The 20,053-nt window shown below is 39.4% G+C and overlaps 1 protein-coding gene across 2 annotated transcripts; it reads left to right on the forward strand.

Moving 5' to 3' along the window:
• The first annotated feature begins 6,201 nt into the window (after positions 1-6,201).
• On the forward strand, positions 6,202-10,223 carry LOC125178370. 2 transcript variants are annotated; one of them, XM_047881941.1, is made up of 6 exons: positions 6,202-6,330; positions 6,485-6,542; positions 6,934-6,967; positions 8,969-9,045; positions 9,486-9,614; positions 10,061-10,223. In XM_047881941.1, exons 1-5 carry the CDS (start codon positions 6,218-6,220, stop codon positions 9,606-9,608), a joined length of 405 nt encoding a protein of 134 aa, XP_047737897.1. In that variant the 5' UTR covers positions 6,202-6,217; the 3' UTR covers positions 9,609-9,614; positions 10,061-10,223. The 2 variants fall into 2 exon arrangements, with proteins under 2 accessions (XP_047737897.1, XP_047737901.1); XM_047881945.1 differs by having other exon boundaries at positions 6,242-6,326.
• Positions 10,224-20,053: the final 9,830 nt, after the last annotated feature.

Genomic DNA, 20,053 nt, shown 5'->3' on the forward strand with positions numbered 1-20,053 from the left:
CGTGTTATGGGTTAAGGTAATAGCACAGTTCAGACCTCGTCGTGTTATGGGTTAAGGTAATAGCACATTTCAGGCCTCGCCGTGTTATGGGTTAAGGTGACAAAATTTCTGATAGGTGTAGGTCTTCGATCTTTTCCATGTTTTTAAATGTTTTCTTCTAAACATCGCATGTTGTTCCTTTTTGTTCTTCTAAACATCGCATGTTGTTCATTCTTGTTTCTCTAAAATTGCATGTTCCTTATGAAGAAAAAATGATGTCATATATGTTAAGAAATGAATATAGTTTAAAGAGTCCGCATGAACTAAAAGTTCTTGATAGTGAGTTATAAATCATGTTGCAATTCAAGTCATACTGCTAAACATGAAAATAAAAATACAGTTATAATTATTAATAAAATACATATTAAAAAATCATAGAATTGTTATGGCAGTCAACTCGACTAACGTAATTGTATTGAGTTTTCATAGGTCATATTGACTTGGAACTCTAGCGGTTTAATGTGGCGGTTTAACCGCCAGTGCTTAATTTAATAACGATACCGATTTTAATTTAATTTAATGGCGATACCGATTTTACCATTCGATCACACCTAAATGTCTGGGGCCACTGACGGTGACCCTATACAATGGCCCCGGCAATGCAAACAAACTTCTTGCGAATTTCAGTGCAAACACGGTAAAGCAAACAAACAACTAATTTTACAGTGTAAATATCATTATTTTTAATCGTACAAGTCGTTACATATAATTTACAAAGTCATCAATATTCATTGCTTCAAATTGCTGTATAATATTATAAGTACAAATAACCTATACTTAATATTGGATGAAGAGCTGCGAGAGTCGCGTCCTGGGCATGCAAGTCCCTGTAAATTTATTCACTTTATTTTCCGGCATTATTAGCTCATGAATGGCCTTTCGTTCATTTACATTTTAGCGCCAAAGTTAAATGCGTAGTTCTGAGAGTATAAACACTCGGTACAAAGTTTCATAAGATTTGTTAAATTATAAAATGAACAGAGTATTTAATTTAAAGTCAATAGCAGCGATAAACATTTTAGTACATGTATACCCCCGGAGAACTTGGCGCCCATTGGCAGTGGAGACCCGCCAGCGCCAGCCAATGCCACCGCCAGGCTCTGTTCCAGGTCAATGGGCGCCAATCTTCTGTTGGCGCTCCAGGCTGACGATGGCCGCCAATATTGGCTGGCCCTCCAGGCTGACGATGGCCGCCATTATTGGTTGGCCCTCCAGGCTGACGATGGCCGTCAATATTGGCTGGCCCTCCAGGCTGACGATGGCCGCCAATACTGGTTGGACCTCCAGGCTGACGATGGCCGCCAATATTTGTTGGCCCTCCAGGCTGACGATGGCCGCCAATATTGGTTGGCCCTCCAGGCTGACGATGGCCGCCAATATTGGTTGGCCCTCCAGGCTGACGATGGCCGCCAATATTGGTTGGCCCTCCAGGTCAATGGGCGCCAATCTTCTGTTAGCGGTCCAGGCTGACGATGGCCGCCAATAATGGTTGGCCCTCCAGGCTGACGATGGCCGCCATTATTGGTTGGCCCTCCAGGCTGACGATGGCTGCCAATATTGGTTGACTCTCCAGGCTGACACTGCCAATATGGTTGGCACTTAAGGCTGACGCTCCTTGTTGGCGAAGCCTTCAAATGTTTGATGGTAACACCAAAAAATGTATTTCAATTCTACAGCAATGACTGGGCATTGATTGCAGCCATTCAGTCAGTATTATCCTGACGCAAATTCTACATCAGTGACTGGGCTTTNGCGCTGTGAAGCAGTGACTGAACGGCGCTGTTGTGGTGAGCGCTATGTGTCGAAAGCCGTGAAGATGCCCGGCTGCATTACGCTCGGGAAGGTATATGAATCGCCTTGTGGACTTGGGCTATGCTGACCTCTAGCTATCCACCCGTTGCGTTCGGAACGAGTTCAGGCGACGTTGAGCGCATAGGGATTAGGGACGCAGTGTCTAGATTAGTCGGCCAATTAGTAGACAGTGGAGTGGAGTCCTGGTAAGATATTCCTAATAATACTAAAGCTAGTATTAGATTATATCTGCCTTTAGTAAAATTTTGTGCTACGCCTCCAGGAAATCTTCACAATTGCGCAGTTTCCTGAATTGATTTCAAACACTTGGGCTTCTTCAACGTTATTTAGACAGGATACACATGGATATTTCGAGTTCTTTTTTGAAGATCAAACTATTATATTTTTTCCAACTCAAATTTTGTTGCATTTTAAAATGTTGTTGATATTTCTTTCCAAACTTTTTGTAGAAGGAGATTGCTTAAGGCAAGATCGATGAATCTGATTCTGTGATTGAGCTGGAGGCAAATCAAAGTCTGTCCAGTCACCCGATGTCACCAGCTACAGCTAGTATAGGCCTGCTCCAAACCATCATAGAACAAAATTTTTGAAAAAAAACGTGTTTTCCATTTTTATTTGCCTGTCAAGATTAAGTACCATATTAAACCACAACATGTATTCGTAGCAAAAATCATTTCAATTGCCGAGCTCCAATCAGAATAGTAAAAGGATACATCTCAAGCTATTATATAAATGCAGAGGTGGGCAGTAGCGCGCTACATGTAGCGACCGCTACTAGCGGCCGCTACATTTTCAGCAGCGGTAGCGGCGCTACGTTTTCAGTAGCGGTAGCGGTAGCGTCGCCACATTTTCAGTAGCGGTAGCGGCGCTACATTTTCAGTAGCGGTAGCAGCGCTACATTTAAACAATTGTAGCGGCAGCTACAATATTTAAGCGATACAACATATTTAAGTAGCGATACGAGGTTTTGCCGCTACCGCTACATTTATAGATAAAGCCTTTAGATTTTACTTAATTGTATTAAATATTATTTAAAAACCAGCATGATACATACATAATATAAATTACAGAATAAAACTGTACGAAAGATTTCGGTGTAATGTTGTCAACCTCAGCCTGTTGCTAGTGTCAACATGTTTATTGTTACCAGAGGTGGGCAGTAGCGCACTACATGTAGCGGCCGCTACATTTTCGGTAGCGGTAGCGGCGCGACATTTAAGCCATTGTAGCGGTAGCGGCCGCTACATTTTAAAGTAGCGCTGCCCAGCTCTGTATAAATGTATGACGGTAAGCCAAAGTTTACACCACATCAATAATTGGTTAGTCTCGTTGGGTCTCGTTATTTCTCGTTAAAATGGCTATAAATTCCGGGAAATTTTAAGGTACCTATTTTAACCGGGATGTCTCGTCTCGTCTCGGTATCGTCCCGGAATTCCTACGGAGGGCTGAAAATTGTCCCGGTTCTTATTGCGAACCGGGACAGAGCCTGTTGTCTCGTCTCGTCTCGGATAAAAAGAATACCAAACGCAGGAGTCTATTAAAACAGCAATGACTGGGCATTGATTGCAGCCATTCAGTCAGTATTATCCTGACACAAATTCTACAGCAATGACTGGGCACTGATTGCAGCCATTCAGTCAGTATTATCCTGACACAAATTCTACAGCAATGACTGGGCATTGATTGCTGCCATTCAGTCAGTTTTATCCTGACACAAATTCTACAGCAATAACTGGGCATTGATTGCAGCCATTCAGTCAGTATTATCCTAACACAAATTCTACAGCATATAGACTACTGCTTCTCGAAATAATTTTCTCGAAATGAACCGGGACAGACGAAACGAGACGAGAAAATTCTGGGAAAAAATAACGGAACAGAGGGTAAAATTTGTCCCGGAATAAACGTACGTATGAACCGAGACAAGACTTCTGTCCCGGACTTTAAAACTTGTGTCCCGGTAAATTATGAACAGGGACGAGACAGACTGATTTGAAACGAGACATAACGAGACAAGACGAGATTTGTCTTAATTATTTAAGACAAAACAAGTTTTTCTATTACGATACGAATCATTTCGAAAACAAGGGTTGAAGAATGACAAGTTAGCCCTTTACTGCTAATATAGGGCCATAGACAGTTACAAGTTAAATTGAGTTAATTGCAGATTTAGCAAAATTTGTCTGACTAACAGTCACTAACTGATATGGCAGTTAATTAGTGGTCGGACAAACACCGCAAACCTGTCGATGTATGCATGGCTGAGTACCGAGTCAAAAATGTTACTCTTAAGTCTTAACTAAGGCTTCGATGGCACTTAAGGGAACCGTACGAATGTGAGTCGAGTTTATTAGGTTAGGGAGCAAAGCCGTGGGTAACAAAATTGACTCGTAAACAGGCCCTGGGCATAACGCCAACCATCAGCATGCAATATCTACACAGCCTCAGATCAATGAGCTGTGGGTAACTCCGGCTAACAGTAAATCCGCTTTGCACAACACAGCCACTGCTTCACAGCCCCGGAGCACAACTGGCCGGAGTGCAACAGGCCCTACCGCAACAAGCGGCGCAGGTTAGGTTAGGTTAGGTTATGTTAGGTTAGGTTACTTTAGGAGTAGCCTGTTGCGGTAGGGCCTGTTGCTCTCCGGCCAGTTGTGCTCCAGCGCTGTGAAGCAGTGACTGAACGGCGCTGTTGTGGTGAGCGCTATGTGTCGAAAGCCGTGAAGATGCCCGGCTGCATTACGCTCGGGAAGGTATATGAATCGCACTGTGGACTTGGGCTATGCTGACCTCTAGCTATCCACCCGTTGCGTTCGGAACAAGTTCAGGTGACGTGAAGCGCATAGGGAGTAGGGACGCAGTGTCTAGATTAGTCGGCCAATTAGTAGACAGGGGAGTGGAGTCCAGGTAAGATATTCCTAATAATACTAAAGCTAGTATTAGATTATCTCTGCCTTTAGTAAAATTTTGTGCTACGCCTCCAGGAAATCTTCACAATTGCGCAGTTTCCTGAATTGTTTTCAAACACTTGATGTTTGATTGGCTTCTTTAACGTTATTTAGATAGGATACACATGGATATTTCGAGTTCTTTTTTGAAGATCAAACTATTATATTTTTTCCAACTCAAATTTTGTTGCATTTTAAAATGTTGTTGATATTTCTTTCCAAACTTTTTGTAGGAGGAGATTGCTTAATTAATTAATTAAAAGGGGAGCACGTAGGCAAAAATCTATTTTCTACATATATAGTAGAATCATCTCCAAACTTGGTACACATATGTAAAATCAAAAATGATTACTATTTTGTTCGTAAGAATTTTTTGAAAAAAGTGAAAGAAAACGTGAAATTCATAGAAAACGGCCAAAAAGGGGGTACTCTAAAAAAATTTATGACTGTTGCAAATTATATGCTACAACATCGAGACACGTATCATTCGATGCGAAAAGACCATATCTAGCGATTTTCGAAACACTTTTTCAATTTTTTCCTTGGTTCTCTTGTTATGATGATTTTTCTGACATTTTTCGATTTTTCAACAAATTTTTTAATTTTTCTCTCTTTTTTTCAAAATATTTTCAAAACTAAAATGAAATCGAAAAAAATGATTCGAGAATCGCTAGATGTTTTAATTGCGAATCGAATGGTATATGTCTCATTGCTGTAGCTTCAAAACTCTAGGAGTTATAAAGTTTGTCGTGACATTAAGTGTGAATGTTCAGGAGGACGCGACAAAGTCCCGGGTGCACCGCAATAGGCGGTCAATGTAGCATAGATACCAAAGTAAACGTTTCTGGAGCTTGATTCCAATCAAGGATGGTGGGAGACAGGAGTATGCAGCTCACGCCACATACACGTCAGCAGGAGTATGCAGCTCGTGACTGTATACACTGTATATGTTCGTCTGACAGTGTATATACACTGTCGTGACTGTATACACTGTATATGTTCGTGAGAAATTGAAACAGTTGACTATACCGACAAGGAATTGATTGCACCAATACGAAATTATTCATCGAATATTCTTTTCAGAGCGACAAGTGAAGACCTTCAAAAAGATTAATAATAGTCATTCTAGATATACGTTGAATTGAACTGAATACCACTTTGATTTAATTCATTCATTTTTCCTATGAAGCCTATTGCTCACGGCCTTAGATCATACACCCCCATTGAGCATTTTGATCGGTGACGAGAAATTGATTGTTCCCATGCGACTAAAGAATCTATTCATCGAATATTCTTTTCAAAGCCGCAGGTGTAGAGCTTCAAAGGCAATAGCAGTAGTCATACTAGAATAATACGTTGAATGAAATTGAATGGCACTTTGATTTAATCCATTAATTTTCTTTTGAGGCCTAAAGCTCATGGCCGTGAATCTCAAGCCCCGTGGGGCATATAACCCCGCGACGGGCGCTGCTGGGCTCAGTGCTGCTGCTGCGGTCAAAGTCTCAGCAAGGAAAACTCTGCAACTCTGTAGGTATATTCGTGCTATTATTATTGTACATTATGCAATATTAATCTACGTATTCGTTGGCTAATTTTAACCAATGTCTTGAGTTGTAATAATTAAGGAATTTCTGCGAAAATATTAAGTACAATCTTCAAAAGTCTGATTTGTTGTGATCCTGCAGCGCCATGAAGCTGATGATGCTGATGCTGGTGCTGCTGGGCGCCGCCTACACCGCCGAGGTATAGCAACGCTTACTGTACAGTTTAGCTAAAATAAACAACATATCATGAATTTATCCGTGGAATATCGGACCTTTAAATTAACTAATGTTCTGCGCAGGGAACTGAGAACCTAAGATCGATAGCTCATATAACAAAGAGGGTTCATTGGAGTACAGCGGTATTCTACGTGCATATTTATTGATCAGGATTTCTACAAGCTCATTTCCTTTTAGAATTTAATTTGCATGTTATTGTGTTGCATTACATGGCCGGTCGTCCGGAGATTTTTCTGCTTAACAATATACCACATTTCTAACACTGCTGATCAATAACGGACTTGTCCAGGCTAGGATAGAAGAAACAAAAGTCGCATGATGAACTGAAGCAAATTATCTCTCGTGTGTTCCAGGCGACAGGAGAAGTCCAGGAGTCACGGCAGAGCAGTGAGTTATTATGAGTAAATATATCATAAGAAACATTACGGTATAATGTTAGGACTTTTTGTTGCTGGTTGATACTGATACTCATTTTGGAAGCTGGTATATTGAAGGAACAACAGCTTCAAGTCGGCCGGCCCTCTGGCAGTATTATTTCAAAAAACTTAGACGAAGGAACTTTGCCGACCGATTGGAAAGAAGCTCAAGTTACACCATCGTTCAAGAAAAGTGACAACGTAGCCCTGGTAACTATCGCCCTGTCAGCCTGACAAGTGTAGTTTGTAAGATAATGGAATATGTTGTGAGAGATAGGATTATCGATCACTTGACTGTTCACCATCTCCTATCAGACTGTCAACAGGTTTTATTGCCGGTAGATCCTGCACCACTAACTTATTATCTACGTTGAACGATTGGACTCGCCTGCTTGACGAAAGGGAGCCAGTGGATGCATTGTACCTCGATTTTGCCAAAGCATTTGACAGTGTTCCGCATGAGCGGCTGTTGCGTAAAGTGAAGTCTTTGGAAATAGAGGGAAATGCACTCCAATGGATCAGAGATTTTATAGGCGGTAGACGACAACATGTAAGTATTAACGGAACCGTATATGACATGACATCAGTGCGCAGTGGCGTGCCACGAGGAAGTGTTCTTGGGTCTGTTTTCTTCGTTGCTTTTTTGAACGATCGACCAGAAGTAGTGTCAAGCGTGTGCTCCATGTATGCCGATGACACAAAAGTTCATATTACAGTTAAGGATACGTCAAATAAAGTGCAGTTGCAAGATGATCTTGACAGTTTATTTAACTGGGCTTATACGTGGCAGCTGCGTTTTAATGCTGACAAGTGCTGCTCGGGAACACAGTGCTGCTACATCACCTCGGGAAGAACAATGAACAGCGAAAGATTACAATATGAGAAGACATTGTTGCAACGAGTAATGATTGAAAAGTCTAGTGTGGAAACAGATTTTGGAGTTTATGTCGACAAGGAGCTGAAATTTTCTAAACATATTGAAACGCAAGCTAATAAATCCATTACACTTCTTGGACTAATCAGACGCTCTTTCGAGTTCCTAGATGCAGAAGCGATGAAGCAGTTGTTAGTTGCTGTCGTGCGCCCGAACCTAGAGTCTGGAAACATCGTGTAGTAACCGAAACTTGAAAAGGACAAATGGAGAGTGTTCAAAGAGATGCAACAAGGATAATTTCAGGCTTGAATGGCAAGTCCAATAAAGAAAGACTAAAGATTATGAAGCTTCCAAGCCTCTGTTATCGACGTCTGCGTGGGGACCTCATTGAAATATACAAATATACTCATGGGTCCCCGAAGGTCCCCGAAAGATTACTAGAATTTGAAACAAGAACCAACACCATAGGCCACACGTATAAGCTGAAAAAAACTGCGTTGCAACTTGTCCAAGCGACAACATTTCTTCTCGCTTCGAATCACCGACAACAGCTTCCCCAAATACATCGTTGACGCTCCGAGTATAAACGCGTTCAATAACAGACTAGATAAAGCTATGGAGAAATATATGTTCAAACTTGAAATACCTAGCACCATATCGAACCCGGTGGAAGTCTAGTAAATATTTCAAACTATCGACAGTTTGGAAAAGATCCGGTAAATAGACCTGTTTTTAGGTCTCCAATGGACAAGCCACGAAAAGTACAAAAATCGGCGACAGGCCGCATCAGGCCTATTCTTCAGCGCCGACTTCACTATGCTATGCTATGCTATGCTAAGTCTAATGAAGCACTTTTATTTCCTTATGTTTGTAGAACAACTTAAAATTTTTTACGTTCACCAGTATTGAATCAGGAATATAGAAAGAACACGAAATTCTTTTATTTAAATATTCTTCAAAACTCATTTATAAGTGAGTTCCCTTTTCTAAAATGGCCTTGCACCATTTTAACGAAGAGCCCTTTCTATAATTTGAAATTATCATCTGATTGAAGCGCTGACCGAACATTGATATAACAATTTCTATGTATTGCCACAGCCATTGAAGAGTACATAAAGTTGTACATCAACGGTCAACTGAAGAATCCCTGCTGCAACTCCTGCAAAGACTTGAAGGTGAGGGCGTTTGGGTGCATAATGAGTGCATTTAAGCACATAATTGTGATATTTAGGCGCATAGTGTGGCATTTAGGTGCCCGGCCGGTGACGGCATTTGGTTGTATAATGAGGGCCTTTAGGTGACTGATGATGACATTAATGTGCATGGTGAGGGCATTTATCTGGGTAAATATTATTGTGATTATTTGACAGAGACGGTTCTTTAAGATGGTCAGGTGACAATTTTTCCCATGCTATACCCACATGTAAGAAAGATCATTTTATTCTTTGGGCTTCATACCGTCCTTAACCGTTCAAATTTTTCAATTAGATCATATCATTCGCGTTAAACTTTCAACCGGTACGTCCTGCATTGACCATAATAATATTTTTTTAGTTAATTTTACCTCATTATCGTCACACTTTAGTACTTAGATGAAATGTGCTGTTTCCTACAGGGCAACGTGGGCTGGTGCGAGTACGTTTGGAACGGCTGCGGACAATACGCGGATGCGCCTCAGAAGACAGGCTGTGCAGATAGATACTGCAAATGCTGCGTCTTTAAAATTCCTATCGGATAAAATAAGGTCCTAATCACCAATTCAGGCTCTGCCACGATAATATTTAATAGGTTTTTTGTGTTATTAGATTGATTTGACATTTGATGTAGGGACTACAACTCCTTGGCAATTAATGTCGAGTATTGTCATCTAAATATCTATGAAATCAACTACAAAACTTCGTGATCACATTTGGTACGCAGAATAGATCCAAATTATTTTCTTATGGCTTTCCTCGAGGTCACCATGAATTCGCTCGCTAAGAAAACTTTAAGATACCCAAGATACCTCTCAATATCTTCAATAAAAACGTTTCAGAGACCAGCTCCATCACTACAAAAAGGTGTCATTTTTACGTAGCGGTCTTTGAAAAATCTTCATAGAAGATATGATGAGGTGACTTGGAGTTTTCTTTGTTATTGAATCCTTGTGTAGACTAATGCATATTAAGGATATAAATATTTTCCTTGTAGGATTGCTGGAGCTGCCATTGAGGCGAGGATGTGCAGTGACTGCGTCCTAAACTCCTGCTTCTTGAAGATGTAGCGTCGGTGTTCCCTGCCGTCTTCATCAATATCTATGACAGTGAATAGTTCGTGTTACAATCTATAGAAGTAATTATAATGCACACCTAAACTATCTTTAATTACCTTATTGAACGCTTGACTGTTTTAACCTGAGAAGCTCTGGTCAACATTAATCTATGTTACAAAATTTTACATGAACCCGTCTACTGAAGTGATGATCACGGAACTAATAACGTGGACTCAAACATGTAGAATTTTTGCTACATTGGAAAATCTTTCGTTCGTTCATAAGAAAAAATTGTCGTGCCAGTGAATAAATTATTCCATAATTCGAGGAAAATTCAAATTTTCAACAAACGAGCGAATTTCATGAGTTGGCGGGCAAGAGAGACGCAACAATAACCATTACAAGAACGAGCAATAATCATTACAAGAACGAGCAATATGTTTCACGTGCTCAGTAATGCGGAACGATGACGTTGGCCACATTTTACCTTCAGTTTCACACGATACTGTGACTCCAGCCTTAACATCGCAATAAATAACCGTTGCTTTCATCAGAATTATGCACCCCCAAAAATAAATTTATCAGCTCAGTACATTGTTTTGGTAATCGCATTCTTATATTTTTATGAATGGATAAAAACCACTCGCCTTTGATTCCCAAGAGAGCGCAAGGTTAAGTTGTTTATGGAATGCCATCGCAATAAAACTTAACATCGATCACACGTGCACATCTGCTTTCTCCCATGACACCGAATAAAGACATCTGGAAGGCGAGATTTACAGACAATTTTCCAATCTTCTGCTTTATTATGTTCAAAATTAAGGTCGGATTTACCGAATCTTCAAGACTCGACAAGAGTTCAGTGGACAGGAGTTTACAAGACAAATCTAAACTTAAGGAGCATATAGCAGACTTTCCTCTTGTCTAGTGACTGATGAATGTGTGGTAAAAGCTTCACGCATCAGTGATCGCGTGACTAAAAACAACGAACTCCTTTCCATCCTTTGCACTTGCCTGTAATTCACTTCTGGCCGGGTTCTCTAAAGAGGCCTATAAGCCTCCTAAGCCTACCTTCATCGATCCTGGTTATTCCTTCAGTTAGACCCTGGGCAACAGCAGCTCGGAACGTGCCCGGGTTTGCTGTATTTGGCTTGGCTTAGCGCTGACATTTGTGATGAGCGTGACAATAACAATGCTTTCTAGAACTGGTGACCAAACACTAATGTTATTTCACCCATAGTTTTATGGAATGTGAGGAAGTCTTTGTCCAGCTCGTGTCTTTGTCTCGTGTCTTCTGGGCATACGATAAACAGCCGACTTCTGATGCCCATCGATGTTATCTTCTAGCTTAATTTTATCGCGTATCTTCTCTTCTGACCACATATCTAAAGGTTCTTCTACGTACTCTACTTCTACAAACGTAATAAAAACTCCTTATAAACTCTCCCACTTCTTATTTCGTGACATTCATCAATATAAAAAGAAATGCTGCCTCCGTTCCTATATATATCCGATCTAAACAATTAGAGTTTAGGCATGTTTACACTGATGCTACTATATACGTACATTGAAGAAATTGCAACCTGAAACAATATCGAACGTCAGAACATCATGAGGAAAGAAATGCAATTCACAAATAAATTTTCCTAATCCTAAAGCTTCACATTCTTAATTAGTTTACCAATTATTTATACCTTAGCACTTCCTAAAACATTTTGCGAATTTCAGTGCAAACACTGCAATACAAACAAACATCTTGCGAATTTCAGTGCAAACACGGCAATGCAAACAAACATAAATGCGGCACCTCAGCGGCCTCCGCTGCCACCGTCGAGTACAGCGGCGACGACCAGAGCATCACGTGGTTCAAATACGGTCAGACTTTGTTGAGCTCGTGGTTCAAATGCGGTCAGACTTTGTTGAGCACGTGGTTCTAATACGGTCAGACTTTGTTGAGCACGTGGTCCAAATACGGTCAGACTGATCAATGTTTAGTGTCGTTAAGTTATAGGTCAGGATAAGGTTAAATGATCAGACTTTGATTAATGTTGAGTATCGTTAAGTTATTGGCCAGTATACGGTTAAATAATCAGACTCTGATTAATGAAGGGAAGAGTAAGCGGACCGGGATTTCGCTGAAGAAGGAGTGTTCTTAAAGGAGTTTAAGCAAAGCTGAAAGGTTGATTTGTTTTGGAAGACCTCATCTGCTGAAGCTGCCATATTGAAAATATTTATGAGTTTGTATAACTCCTCCAGCCAATTTTGGACAGATTTTCAAGCTCTCAAGCATGAGCCACCAATCACACATAATAAATCGGGCGCTACGTGAACTTAGGCCGCAAAGTTCACTTATAGAAGTTTTGACTGTAAGTCCCCTGTTAATTGCTTAATTGGTACAGTGAAGATGTGGGTTGGTGGATGATTAATTTAGAGGTAGTAGTGCCATAGTGATCGACCAATGCGAGTGGACCACTGGAGGAAGGTTGAATAGCGAGACAGTGTTTATTATGTGTTTTAACAAGACAACCGTAAGATTGAACATTGAAGAGGAGCACAAGAACCGAAAAATTCCTAATTCAATTGAAGATTTTAATTTTCCAGCTTTGCTGACGTCAAGCACAACCGCAAAGACGTCCGTAGCCTCAACTGCGATTACTACTGCACCGACTACTTCGCCGACTACTACACCGACTACTACACCGACTACTACACCGACTACTACACCGACTACTACACCGACTACTACACCAACTTCTACACCGACTACTACTCAACCAGTGTTCACGTTCTACAAAACCAGCGATACCACAACCGATCTTTCGATGTCATCGATGTCATCTCTGTGCCAGAAAAGTGGCGGAGTTCCTGGTGACATCCTGACAGCGGCCGACTTGGCAAATGTCAAAGCGAATGTCGGTACGTGAGGATTATCAAGAAACCTGTACGATATATCTGTACTATGTTTTAAAATAAGTCATTAGTTTGTTTGTTGGTAAGTCTGTCTGGCGTATGGTACGATTAAAACCCCGTATGCCTGAAATACCGAACTATCTATTTTAACAGGTAGTCTCACACACCCTAAGTCAGGTGGGTGATAAGTGGAAGGACGAGTAGAATGGGTTAATTAGATGGCATATGTACTGTAAATAAGTGTTGCTCTGTTATGTATTTATCAGTTGTTTTAATGTGTGAGTCTACGAGACTTGAAAGCATAACAAAAACTACCGAGAAACTCTGCGTCAGCCTGAGAAGGTTATGTTTGGTAAATGTCGAGCACAACCACCCGAGCACCACACACGCAGCCAGCCATGATAAAAACATAAAATTGTCATCTTGGACCTTTAGGCTCATCTTGTTAATTAAATATCGTCTTGGACTTTGAGGTTATATACGTGGGCTTGACGTCGACTGGCTACATACGTCGGTCAATAACCTGATATTTCTTCATTTGTGCTCACCTTCATGACCCTGTTGACCACAACGATCTGTGTTATGATTACCTTCATGACCCTGTTGACCACTACGATCTGTGTTTCATGCAATCAAACAAAAGTGTTTCTGTAACTATACTCGTGTCAAATGCTATTAATTAAAAACCATTTTAGTTTATTATAAAACCTGTCTGTGTTACTCTGTAGTATAAAAATTTGGAATGTTTAGTGCACTAATTGATTGATACCACTTTGTTTGCATGGCTCCAGTTTTCGGATGGATGCCGGTAGTGCTGACTACCGCAACTCTGACCGGCGGCAAGTTCGTCTGGAGCAACGGAGCAGAAGTCACCGCATCGGGAGTGTTTGTGGACGGAACTACGTTCATCAACGACCCATACACAGGTTATGGACCAATTGTTGTGATGGACCCCTCATTCCACCTCTGGAAGTCCAAGCAGGTGGCATCTTACGGTTACTCTGTTCTTTGCAAGAAAGTTTAGATCAGTGAATGAGTTAAAAATTTATAAGAAAATGAAAAAGCTAGAAAATTTACCATTTCTTTATTTGAGAAAACGTTTCGGAGTCCAGCTACATCGTCAGTTCAAGATTATATAAGACAAGCAGGAGCAATTATAAAACTAAAATTCACATTGAAGATGAAAACTTAAATTAACAAAATGAAAAACAAAAGAAAAATACCATGTGTATTATTATAACACTTCTATTTAACTTCACTTCTTGCTGTCTTCTACAAATCTTATAATCGATATTTAACACACTTCTAATTGTCCAATCGATCTGAAATTTTGCACATTTCCGTGAAGTTAGAAACAAAGCTTGAATTAATTGACAGAATAAATAATTTAAAAAACTTGAATATTAAAAATCTAATTTTTTCATGTTTGCAAATAAAGTTAGAAATTCATTGTACATATTTGTAAAATCGGAGACAATGCCTCTTTGGAAGCGTTGTCTTTAAAAATTAATTTTTAAGCGCATATTATTTTTATTTATTTAATACCTTCCGAATGTTAATCCGCATGTAGTGTCTTTGAATAACTTTAAAATTGGCACGTTCTTCATGTATAAAGATACTCTCCCGCTTTTTATACGTTCGTCCCTAGTTTATATTGTGTGTGTAAACAGAAACACCGCCTCGAAGTCGAAATAGTTACGAGTAGCGTGCCGACTTGACGGTGACTTGCGTATTGGTTTTAACACAAGGGCTAAAGAGTCGCTCTTTGGTCCGGCTCTAAATTCCCTTGCGTTGGATAGAGGAGGAATGAACACGAGGAACTTTTCGTAATATATTGGTGATATTCGGCGATACACAATTCCACTGTACAAGGCACACAATTTATTGGGGCCAAAAGCTCCGGGAAACAGGGTCTCAGCCTCAGGGACAACGTCAAGGAATCCGAATAAATTAGTGAGGACGACAAAAGCTGACAGCAAGGATACGGGTATGAGCCGCACCACAAAACTGACGACTTTACAGGAGTGGACAGCAAGGATACGGGTACGAGCCGCACCACAAAACTGACGACATCACAGGAGTGGACAGCAAGGATACGGGTACGAGCCGCACCACAAAACTGACGACCTTACAGGAGTGGACAGCAAGGATACGGGTACGAGCCGCACCACAATGCCGACAACCAACGCAATGATCAGGGGTTCGAGCCCTAATGCACTGCCAAGAACACAGAACCGGGGTGGCAGATACGCCTCAAAAGCACGATTATTGAAGGGTACGTGCCTCCAATAAGCCGCTGACAATTTACTCGAGCACAGAGGTTATTAGCCTCTACGACACGAGGGTGCGAATGAAACGGCTGTTAACCGCCAACGCAGCCAAAACCTGGAACTATCCAAGAACTCCACCTACGCCGTTATTAGTCCGTTGGAGGAACTCATTAAGAGTTATGCCCAGAGCTACGGTGGAGTTTATTCCTGGAAGCCCAAATTTGGCTCTGCCTATTTCGAGTCGAAATCGTGTCCCCCCAACCCAGTAACACTGAGCACACACAACTTCTGAGCACACACAGCGAGGGGGTAACTCAGCAAAAATGAGCTTACCTCAAAATCCCGTTTACAATGTACAAAACAGACGGTAAACACTTCGTAAGTGCAAAAAATAGATAATATAATATAATACAATAAAGTCAACATACTTTTAATCATTTGGCAAACTAATCACAGTTAAAAGTCGAATAATCTTAAACTAATTCCAAAGTGACCAAACTCTCCATCGTTCAAGATTATCTAGCGCGCACCGTCGCCAGGCCAGGAGCAGCTCAACCAATCACGTTGGATGTACACCTTCAGTCTCGTCCCAAGACACTAACTAAATTCTACAAACACCACAGCTAGACGAGATTCCATATTACAGTCATGAAATAAATATTTGTTTACGCATTGCTTAGACATACCTAAATTAAATCCTTGAGTTAACTCAGAAGCGAAACAATGTTCTAAAAAAATAATCCACAAAAATTGTGTTCCGTCACATGTGCAATGCGCATCAGCGTACGTCGGCATGAGGTCTCACAATTTTTATACTAGGCTGGCGGAGCATAAGGGCAGAAGTTATAGATCTGGAACCCTGCTTACGCATCTTCTTCATTCAGAGATGCGCGTCCATGCCGAACACTAACAATACAATGTCCCGGTGTCTGCCAGTGATATTAGAGTTCTAGTTTCCACGGCCGGTGTTTCTGGACTACGAATTTTAGATTCTCTGTATATTTTTAAATAAAAGCATAGTTTAAATGTCTCCTTCACCTTCTATCATTTAGAAATTGTAATTAATTGGGACTGTCACCTCATATTTATTTGTTTTTTTATTTTATAAATTTTGGTTTTATCTTCAATGTTAATTTTACTTTCTTAATTGATAGCTCGATCCTCCGAAACGTTTTCTTGTTTAGAGAAGTGGTGGATTTTCTAGCTATTTTCTTTCTTTTAACTTCTTAGTAAGTTTGCGATCTAAGCAGTCAAGTGGTCTTACTGAATAGGTTTTGTTGAAAGCATTAATCGTAGAAGTGACTAGAAGGGCCACTCTTGACCAGATTGAGAAATGTCTGAGTTACACAATGAGAGGTAAGAGTGTAGTAGGTCTGAGGTGAATGTCATGTATCACATGCAATATGGATAACCATACACTATGATATATACGTGAGTAGATTGATTACAAAGATGCATAATCGAGTGATTTATGTGAAAAAATAGTGCGATGAATCATTAGTAACACGTTCGAATTAATAACACAATTAATGAGTGATACTACTCATTCATTGTTTTAGTAATTCGAACATATTACTCCTCATTAAATTTGTTATTAATTGGAAAATATTAACAATCATTGATTGTGTTATTAATTCGATAATATTACCACTCATTGATTGTGTTATTAATACGAACATATCACGTAATTTTACATATGTAATGTACAATTAGTATGATATGTTCTAATTAATAACACAATCAGTGTGTACTAATTTATTCGAATTAATAACACAGTCAATGAGTAGTAATATGTTAGGCAAAATAATACAATGCAATAAATCACTATAGTGATCTGCTTGAAATAATTTCACCAGTAATCGCAAATAATCAGTTTGAATTATAATGATATGTAACCACTAGCAATCTGTTTGAATTAGTATATGTAACCACTAGTAAACTGTTTGAATTAATATGATATTTCACCACTAGAAATCTGTTTGATTAGTATGATATGTAACCACTAGTAATCTGTTTGATTAGTATGAAATTTATTCACTAGTAATCTGTTTGAATTAATATAAAATTTAACCACTAGTAATCTGTTTGAATTAGTATGACAAATAACAACTAGTAATCTATTTGAATTAGTATGATATTTCACCACTAGTGATCTGTTTGAATTAGTACGATATGTAACTACCAGCAATCAATCTGTTTGCAATCATGTAATCGTCAATCACAAGTAATCTGTCTGAAACAATATAGCAAGAAGTAACTATTATTAAACTATTAACTAATGTGTTTGTCTTATCATTAATTTCAGAGCGCATCCCTAACCTATCCTTACTATTATAATCCTCTAACTACCTATAACGAACATATAGCCTAATTTATACATAACCTGACTGAACAGAACTTCGCATAATTTAACCCAGTCCTAACTACATAACAAGCCTATAGCCTAACGTTCATATAACCTGACTAAACGGAACTTCGCATAATCTAACCCAGTCCTAACTACATAACAAGCCTAGCCTAACGTTTATATAGCCTGACTAAACAGAACTTCGCATAATCTAACCTAGATCTAACTATATAACAAATCTAGCCTAACGTTTATATATAAGTTTATAACCTACCTTAACAAAACTAATCAAAGCTAATCTGACCGCGATTGAAAATTTTCGGAATTATTTCTAACTCTGTGCCCCTTTATATTGAATAAATGCAAAACAAGGTAAAGCATGCTTTCTTTTCTTTACTTACTTCATAAAAAATTGCATAGAATTGGAATTGACTGGCAGATTAATTCGAATTAATTTTAAGTGTATTTCACGTACCGAAGACTCGCATGCCAGATAACGAAAGTTTGGTCAAGTATAAACGAAATTTCCATATGCGTTGCAAATAAAAGGTAGAAGAACGTCTAAACAAATGCTCGAGTCCTCGGTTTGTCTAAGGAAGCTACCGTACACTTGATAACAGAAATTGCACATGTGAATTGAGTGACTGCGCACCTGTCTAAATTCACATGTGCACCTACCACAGTTCATATAGTGCCGCTGTTATATGAACGCCGTCGTATGAACATCGCCCGCAGCATTTCATAAAGTGACGCCGCTATATGAACGCCATTTTTTTTGACTACGAATTGTTCCGTATATTTACTAATACGTAGGTTATTAGGTTGTAATAGCGTATGAGTGAACCTATTCGGTGGTGGAAGTAGGAATGTTTGCCCGAATACACGCGTCATGAGAACTCATATACTATCGACGAAATATCGCTGGCAAGTTAGACATGTTAAAATGCATTTTAGACATGTTAAAATATGCAAGTTAGATATGTTAAAAAATGCATGTTGGAAATGTTAAAATATGCATGTTAGATATGTTAAAGTGGATGTTAGACATTTAAAAAAGTTATGTATCTTGACGTATATTTGACAACAATTCTTTAAAATTCCTTTTGCGCGGAATTTTGAATCCGTTTAACGAGAAATTTCTATACAGGAAAAATTTTATTGATTACATTTTCATTCAAGTTTTAGGTAAGCGGGAAAAAGATGGGAAAAAACTCGAAAGAGGCGCCATTTTGTCGGATCGCACGGCCTGTTTCTCAATATGCATTAGACAAGACGTAGGCCTATACATGAGCAGATACTGAGATGTCTGAGAAAATTCCGTAGACTTTGATATTGATAAATGCTACGTGAATTTCTAGATAATTAGTGTTTTTTTCTTTTTACTAAAAAAATTTATGGCGAAAATGAGTCTATAATGGGATGAATTGTAAATTGTATTTCCCAAATTTTAGTTCGATGTGTTTTCCAAGACAAACAGTAAACGTACGTAGAAATCCGTTCCTTTGGTTGGCGTTCGGACCATTAGTGCGCTCCGCTCAATTGAACATTCTTCTGGACTTATTTTCAGTTTCAAGCTGCCTCATTAAATATTGTTGGGGAATAGTAACAATTTAAATCATGTTTTAGCAATAGAAATTTTTGTATTTTTCTTTGTATTTTGGTTGATTTGTAGTCTGCAATTTAGGTTTTATATATCCTGGCAATTAAGATTTGTTCCTTTAAGCAGGTTTCATTGAAGACCAGAGAAATCGTTTTATTGACAATATTGAAAAAAACTAATAAGAAAATTGTCAATAAAACGAATTCTCTGGTCTTAATTGAAACCTGCTTAAATTTAGGTTTTGTATGCTTCCTGAATATAACTCATTCATGTTTTAGAGTATAGCTGGAGTGGACTGAACGGCACAGCTCAATTGTAAATGCCCAGAGTTTGAAATACATGTGTATAAACTCGGTGTCTTATGCGTACAGAACCTGTAAGAAGGTGCTAGAGTTGCATCATACGTATATAGTATCCCAGCAATATATTCAAAAGAAATCATCTGAGGCCTTACTATTAAGTCGAGAGTTCAAACGTGCTTCAGCCAATCACTGATGGCTTTTCAACCTGAACCCACCAATCACAAACACGAAATTAACTGCTACGGGTACTTACAGTATAGACCGCTATACTTGTACTCATATAGGCTGCTACTTGAAATTAAGCGAGTTTTGACAGTGCTGACCGTAGTACAATTAATTGGCTGCTCGATATATTACTGGAGGCATTTTGACAGTACGGCCAGCAGTATAATTATATAGCTGCTCGATATATTACTGCCGGCATTTTGACAGTACGGCCTGATTCGATAGAATCGGCAATTACACGATTTCGGCACGATATATGCATTTCGAATGTATGAATG

Source organism: Hyalella azteca, unplaced genomic scaffold, assembly GCF_000764305.2.
Source record: "Hyalella azteca isolate HAZT.00-mixed unplaced genomic scaffold, Hazt_2.0.2 contig1267, whole genome shotgun sequence".
NCBI classification, from domain to species: domain Eukaryota; kingdom Metazoa; phylum Arthropoda; class Malacostraca; order Amphipoda; family Hyalellidae; genus Hyalella; species Hyalella azteca.

Coding starts and splice junctions, on each gene's coding strand:
- LOC125178370 (XM_047881941.1), top strand. CDS start 6,218: ATGGCCGTGAATCTCAAGCCCCGTGGGGCATATAACCCCGCGACGGGC. Junction 6,543..6,933: donor GCGCCGCCTACACCGCCGAG/GTATAGCAACGC, acceptor CGTGTGTTCCAG/GCGACAGGAGAAGTCCAGGA. Junction 6,968..8,968: donor CCAGGAGTCACGGCAGAGCA/GTGAGTTATTAT, acceptor GTATTGCCACAG/CCATTGAAGAGTACATAAAG.